At 40.6% G+C, this 8,139-nt stretch overlaps 1 protein-coding gene across 1 annotated transcript in view; it reads right to left on the reverse strand.

The window, feature by feature from the left end:
- Nucleotides 1–5,065: 5,065 nt before the first annotated feature.
- The window catches only part of LOC103519272, a 22,757-nt gene continuing 19,683 nt past the window's right edge, over nt 5,066–8,139 (reverse strand). Inside the window, exons 4-5 of the mRNA XM_008484357.1 lie at nt 5,437–5,630; nt 5,066–5,124 (exon numbers count right to left, since the gene is read on the reverse strand). Coding sequence (XP_008482579.1) covers nt 5,066–5,124; nt 5,437–5,630 — 253 coding nt within the window. The remainder of the gene's footprint in view (nt 5,125–5,436; nt 5,631–8,139) is intronic.

Consider the following 8,139-nt stretch of genomic DNA (forward strand, 5'->3'; position numbering starts at 1 on the left):
CATGTGGCTCCAAAACTTGTATAGTGTCCCTTGTACCACACTGTATTCAGGGTGTATTAGTGGTTCATTGGACTGAAGATCTTACTAAAAAGGGCCGCTACAGCGCTCCTGTAGGTCCGATTGATTTTTAGGTTCGGTATCTCAAGCTCCGCTTTGTCTGTTGGAGAAGATCTGCATTGAAATGAATGTCATGGACCTGAGCTGATTCCTCCGCAGTCGACACAAACTTTAGCTATCACGCTAAAGTTTTAAACGAGAAGGATTCAGCTCTAAGTACCTACATTGTGCTTGTGATGGGTTGAATAAGGAAATAATAAAATACAAATGCCTACATTGGGCCGCCTGACCGCCGGAACTTGTGTGGCGGAAGGCTTCAGTTTTACAGGTCTCTCAAACTGTCGGAAGCTTTTTCCGCCACACGCATTCCGGCGGTCAGGCGGACCTACCTTAAGACAGACTTAGTGAGTGGCTGGCCTAACGTCTAATCTATTGGGGACACAGGGAGTGATAGGGTTAACACAGACATATAAGGTACATATTGGACATCGTCCTATCAATTGAGGACACAGGGCGTGATAGGGTTAACACAGACATTATAAGGTACATATTGGACATCGTCCTATCAATTGGGGACACAGGGTGTGATAGGGTTAACCGGTTAACACAGACATATAATATACATATTGGACATGTCTGGCATTTCTGTATGGCGCTAACCCGTATGTCAATGCGTGAATAACTTATAATACCTTCAGAAACCAGGGCCGGATTACCCATAAGGCAGAATGGCAGACTGCCACGGGCCCCGCGCTTTTGGGGGCCCCGCGCTTTGAGGACTTACATAGGCATATTCTTATATTATGCACTTCACAATGGCTAGGTCTGCACTAAATTAGAGTGACTGCAACATATCAGTAATGCTCAGAGTGACCGGTAAATTATACGTACAGTAAATCAGTAGTTCCCAATTGGGTTGACACGGGTTTAGCCCTAAAGAGGCCGCAATATCTAGATTCATCCAACAGTCAAATTTCAGAGCGGGAATGGCCGGCTAGTAAATATAGCAGTAAATGGCTGCCAATAAATGACTACCTACGTACAACACAAATTACCAAACTTTGTATGCTTAATCTTAAACTGAAGCAACAAGCGTAAGAACAGCTTCTAGTTTGGTTTACCAGGATCCTCCAAAAGATTTTTTTTCTTCAAAAACTATCACGAGATCAAAACGGTCGAAATTTTGGAAACCACCGCAGTAAACTCTTGAGCGGTGAAATTACACAGTAAAATCAGACGTGCGTAAAGTTTGTGGGAGGATCTGGATGTATTTATGTAGAATCCGTCTCGAAAGTAATGGTTAGAGTTCATCATGAGATTTCAGTCCCAGACAGTTCATAATTTCACATGTCCAAACCATCTCAAATTATGACTCTCCTGCCCTCCTCATAAGTTATCCACCTTTCCTGCTTCTCTCTCTGAAGTTATGAACTACAAATCAACCTGATCTGGTCCGCCTGTCAGGTCTGCCTGATAGTGTGTGTGCTCACCAGGTATCAGGTAGACCTGAAGGTCGGACCTGATCAGGTGTACCTGTCAGGTCTACCTGATAGTGAGTGGCTGGCCTAAGTTACCCGCACCTTTCCTGGAGGTGCTGAATTCGAATCCTAGCCAGGGCAGAAATTATCTGACCAAACTTTTCCCTTCGCGAACAGACATGGGATAAATGCATGGATGTAAAAGAATGTGCCTTGAAGCAATGGAGAAATATACTATTTAAAGCATTTAAAGAAATATACTATAAAGATAAAGGAATAATTAAGCATTATTATCTTCTCATGCATTTGTTTCTCATGGGAGACATACTACGGAATGGACATGCTATGACAAAGATAAGACGGTTTCTTATTGCGTGACCTGTGAGTTATCTAATACGGAATATAATATCTCTAGTAGCGCGGTCAAACTTTCTTGACTTGGCGGGGCGGAGCGCTACCGCGCTCCTTAATACCTAATAGTTTTAGCAGTGAAAAACTCAATCAAAGCCATTCCTTTTCCATCTTTGAACGAAAACAACTCAGACCTGGAAACTCTATGGTTAAAATGTATCATTTCTGGGCATACAGTCTATCTCTGTGATATGCTGCACTGTGGGACATGTCAGGAAGCGCGTAGCGCGACCGTGTGTGTGTGTGATGTGGTGGGTGTGTGTGGTGTGATGGGTGTGTGTGTGTGTGTGTGTGGTGTGGGTGTGATGGGTGTGTGTGGTGTGTGTGATGGGTTTGTATGTGTGGTGTGATGGGTGTGTGTGTGTGTGTGTGTGTGTGTGTGTGTGTGTGTGTGTGAAAGAACTACATAAAATCATATCTTTTCAAACTCTCCATAGAATCTTAAATAACAAAATAGACTCTATGGACTTGGTGAACGATGTGCCCCTCGCAGTTCCATTAGGGTGAGTCCTCACGTGTAGGGTGAGTCCTCACTCAAATCAAGTAGGTATAAAACCATATTTACTTAGAAATTTAATCATCTACGCCGGTAATCGAACCCGGGAACTCTGTCGTGCAAGCCTAGTGTGATACCCACTCGGCCACAGAGGTTGCTAATATTGCTACAGTGTTGTTTCTCAGCATAAATTTAGAACCGGGCGTTTCTAATATAGGTAACAATGACAATGAAAATACCATGGTTAATATGTGACAATAATAAAATAGGTACCATGATTGTTATGGTGACAATAATTGACGCCATGTGATTATTTTTTCATCTAACAATCACACCCACGACTATAAACATACAGATGAATTAATCACCTTTTAGGTGGGTCACACACGGGCCGTAGGTAATAATAAAAAGAAGGAATTTTAATTGTGCATTAAATACTCGTATTTGTCACAAATGTCGTTCCTCGCTTAATGCACTACGCTAAATTTTATGACCTAACTTGGGCTTGAACCACCAACCTCCAGATTCAAAGTCCACCATGCTAAACACTACACTAATGAAGTTGATAGTAGATAGTTGTTATTGGTTCGATTCCCGGCGGGGTCGAAGTTTTTTTCGGGGTCTGTGCTTGGAGTTCGGGGTGCACCGGGACCTCCGGAGTGCAAGCCTAGTGTGATACCCACTCGGCCACAGAGGTTGCTAATATTGCTACAGTGTTGTTTTTCAACATAAATTTAGAACCGGGGCGTTTCTAATATAGGTAACAATGACAATGAAAATATACCATGGTTATTATGTGACAATAATAAAATAGGTACCATGATAGTTATGGTGACAATAATTGACGCCATGTGATTATTTTTTCATCTAACGATCACTCTTCACACCCACGAGTATAAACACACAGATGAATTAATCACCTTTTAGGTGGGTCACACACGGCCCGTAATAATAAAAGAAGGAATTTTAATTGTGCATTAAATAGGTACTCGTATTTGTCACAAATAATGTCGTTCTCCGCTTAATGCACTACGCTAAATTTTATGACTTAACTTGGGCTCGAACCACCAACCTCCAGATTCAAAGTCCACCGTGCTAAACACTACACGACTGAAGTTGATAGTAGATAGTTGTTATTGGTTCGATTCCCGGCGGGGTCGAAGTTTTTTTCGGGGTTTGTGCTTGGAGTTCGGGGTGCACTCACCCTCATGATTACAATTGACTAGGTACTTTAATCGAGTAGCGACCAAGATGTAAAAGATAGGTATTACTATACCCGTGGACAAACTGCCTGCTACAATGCATCACTAACATAGCTATAATTTCACTTAGGTGACAATCTGGTATGGGGGATAAATAATGCTTTAACCATTGTGCTACAATCTACATAACCATTATAATCTATAACAATCTCCATAATCATTATACTGTGATCATTGTAACCATAATCATTATACTGTGATCATTAAGCTTATGCTTTACCCTCCCTAGATCTCAGCTTGAAAATTCATTATTTCCATGTACCTAAGATCAATTCGATTCCAAATGAAAGTACCTACTACTGGGTGAGATCATACCATGTGGCTCCAAAACTTGTATAGTGTCCCTTGTACCACACTGTATTCAGGGTGTATTAGTGGTTCATTGGACTGAAGATCTTACTAAAAAGGGCCGCTACAGCGCTCCTGTAGGTCCGATTGATTTTTAGGTTCGGTATCTCAAGCTCCGCTTTGTCTGTTGGAGAAGATCTGCATTGAAATGAATGTCATGGACCTGAGCTGATTCCTCCGCAGTCGACACAAACTTTAGCTATCACGCTAAAGTTTTAAACGAGAAGGATTCAGCTCTAAGTACCTACATTGTGCTTGTGATGGGTTGAATAAGGAAATAATAAAATACAATGTGATTATTTTTTCATCTAACGATCACTCTTCACACCCACGAGTATAAACACACAGATGAATTAATCACCTTTTAGGTGGGTCACACACGGCCCGTAATAATAAAAGAAGGAATTTTAATTGTGCATTAAATAGGTACTCGTATTTGTCACAAATAATGTCGTTCTCCGCTTAATGCACTACGCTAAATTTTATGACTTAACTTGGGCTCGAACCACCAACCTCCAGATTCAAAGTCCACCGTGCTAAACACTACACGACTGAAGTTGATAGTAGATAGTTGTTATTGGTTCGATTCCCGGCGGGGTCGAAGTTTTTTTCGGGGTCTGTGCTTGGAGTTCGGGGTGCACTCACCCTCGTGATTACAATTAACTAGGTACTTTAATCGAGTAGCGACCAAGATGTAAAAGATAGGTATTACTACCCGTGGACAAACTGCCTGCTACAATGCATCATCACTAACATAGCTATAATTTCACTTAGGTGACAATCTGGTATGGGGGATAAATAATGCTTTAACCATTGTGCTACAATCTACATAACCATTATAATCTATAACAATCTCCATAATCATTATACTGTGATCATTGTAACCATAATCATTATACTGTGATCATTAAGCTTATGCTTTACCCTCCCTACTCCCTAGATCTCAGCTCCATTCCAAATGAAAATTCATTATTTCCATGTACCTAAGATCAATTCGATTCCAATTGAAAGTACTACTGGGTGAGATCATACCATGTGGCTCCAAAACTTGTATAGTGTCCCTTGTACCACACTGTAACACAGACATATAATGTACAAATTGGACATGTCTGGCATTTCTGTATGGCGCTAACCTGTATGTCAATGCGTGAATAACTTATAATGCCTTCAAAAACAATACAGCCTAAACAGCATTTCATGAGGAGAAAAAAAAAACTGTTCTTATTAAATAAAATACATACCTGAGCAGGTACGTAAGAAAAATAAGTTCTTATTTAATAGGTTTGATAGAGGGAACTCCTACTGAATTGTAACTGCTAAGGTTTTATCGTCCTGAAATCAAAGAGAGAAGGAGGACAGGATAGGAGGAAGGAGACATGATTACTAGGATGCCAATCCAGGGCATAAAAAACAGCGTTGAAGTTGACTGTGTCCAAGAGTTTGTTGATGGGTTCGATGACCTGGAGTCCATTTTGTTTGGCAGAACGCTGACTCAGATTCAGAGTGCCGGAAACGAAATCGTTCTGAACATTGATCACTAGCAATGCACTGTTTGGTCGTACGATCACTTTGATCCATCTGTTCCAACAGAAAGCAAATTCCTCTCTATCGATTAATCCATCCTGATTCCAATCAAACAAGGATAGGAGAAAGCCAGCCGTTCCGAGAACGAACCTTATTTGTTCAGGATAAATTTCGCCCCGGGCGGGAATCAAGATACAAGGTAGACGTGCTACCCTCCAAGTCAACTAGGCTGGCAATAGAGCAGTTGCAAATGGGTAAAAATTATAAATAATTGGTCGATTCCTATGTAAAAAGTTGGGAAAAATCCAAATCAGAGGTCAAAACTCCGAAAAAATAACTGTAAAAGGTCGAAAATTCAATTTTTATTTTCCGTTCTAATAAAAGAGTTCAATGATGTGTGACGTCAGACTTTACGCAGTTGTTTTTTTCGTCCGCTAGGTAGCGCCAGTATGCAAGCACGCTTCCGGAGGAGCAGAAAGAAATACGTAGAAACGTATGCGCACAAACACATTAATGTGTTGCCTGCGAGGGAGCTTTGCTTGGGACATTTGATGTGACGTCATCGTGTACGGGAGCGTATGCCGTGACGTCAAAGTTCACGATTTACCACTATTTCTTTAAATCGATTTATCTCGGGATCTAGAAGTCGTAGGAGAAAAAGAAAAATTCCGTTGGTCCTCATTTTCCCTGCTCTTATTTGAAACATCACCCAAATAAGCGCAACTGATCTATTTAATTACCTATTTAATCGCTGTTGTTTCTTGAGCGATAATAATACCTTATGAACAACAGTCAGCATAATGATTTTATAAATAAGAACTTGTAATACCTACCTCTATTCCACGGAGATATGTATAACATATTCTATTGGGATACAACATCTTCCATTGAGATACAAGGATGCAACTTTGGTGGTCTTCAGATCAAAAAAAAACCCAATCAAACCAGGTCCTAATTTTAGGCCGCGGTCTACCATCTCATGATTCTCAGGTTACAATCACTTGTACCTGAGCTTTCGTGTAGGGTGAGTCCTCACGTGTTAGGGTGAGTCCTCACGTGTAGGGTGAGTCCTCACTCAAATCAAGTAGGTAAAAAACCATATTTACTTCGAAATTTAATCATTTACGCCGGAATTTGAACCCCGGACCTCCGGCGTGCAAGCCTAGTGTGATACCCACTCGGCCACAGAGGTTGCCAATATTGCTACAGTGTTGTTTCTCAACATAAATTTAGAACCGGGGCATTTCTAATATAGGTAACAATGACAATGAAAATACCATGGTTAATATGTGACAATAATAACATAGGTACCATGATAGTTATGGTGACAATAATTGACGCCATGTGATTATTTTTTCATCTAACAATCACTCTTCACACCCACGAGTATAAACACACAGATGAATTAATCACCTTTTAGGTGGGTCACACACGGGTCGTAATAATAAAAGAAGGAATTTTAATTGTGCATTAAATTCTCGTATTTGTCACAAATGTCGTTCCCCGCTTAATGGATTACGCTAAATTTTATGACTTAACTTGCGGGCTCGAACCACCAACCTCCAGATTCAAAGTCCACCATGGTAAACACTACACTACTGAAGTTGATAGTAGATAGTTGTTATTGGTTCGATTCCCGGCGGGGTCGAAGTTTTTTTCGGGGTCTGTGCTTGGAGTTCGGGGTGCACTCACCCTCGTGATTACAATTAACTAGGTACTTTAATCGAGTAGCGACCAAGATGTAAAAGATAGGTATTACTACCCGTGGACAAACTGCCTGCTACAATGCATCATCACTAACATAGCTATAATTTCACTTAGGTGACAATCTGGTATGGGGGATAAATAATGCTTTAACCATTGTGCTACAATCTACATATAACTAGGTACTTCAATCGAGTAGCGACCAAGATGTAAAAGATAGGTACCTATTACTACCCGTGGACAAACTGCCTGCTACAATGCATCACTAACATAGCTATAATTTCACTTAGGTGACAATCTGGTATGGGGGATAAATAATGCTTTAACCATTGTGCTACAATCTACATAACCATTATAATCTATAACAATCTCCATAATCATTATACTGTGATCATTGTAACCATAATCATTATACTGTGATCATTAAGCTTATGCTTTACCCTCCCTAGATCTCAGCTTGAAAATTCATTATTTCCATGTACCTAAGATCAATTCGATTCCAAATGAAAGTACCTACTACTGGGTGAGATCATACCATGTGGCTCCAAAACTTGTATAGTGTCCCTTGTACCACACTGTATTCAGGGTGTATTAGTGGTTCATTGGACTGAAGATCTTACTAAAAAGGGCCGCTACAGCGCTCCTGTAGGTCCGATTGATTTTTAGGTTCGGTATCTCAAGCTCCGCTTTGTCTGTTGGAGAAGATCTGCATTGAAATGAATGTCATGGACCTGAGCTGATTCCTCCGCAGTCGACACAAACTTTAGCTATCACGCTAAAGTTTTAAACGAGAAGGATTCAGCTCTAAGTACCTACATTGTGCTTGTGATGGGTTGAATAAGGAAATAATAAAATACAA

The sequence above is a fragment of the Diaphorina citri genome, unplaced genomic scaffold (genome assembly GCF_000475195.1).
Source record: "Diaphorina citri unplaced genomic scaffold, Diaci psyllid genome assembly version 1.1 scaffold2638, whole genome shotgun sequence".
NCBI lineage: Eukaryota > Metazoa > Arthropoda > Insecta > Hemiptera > Psyllidae > Diaphorina > Diaphorina citri.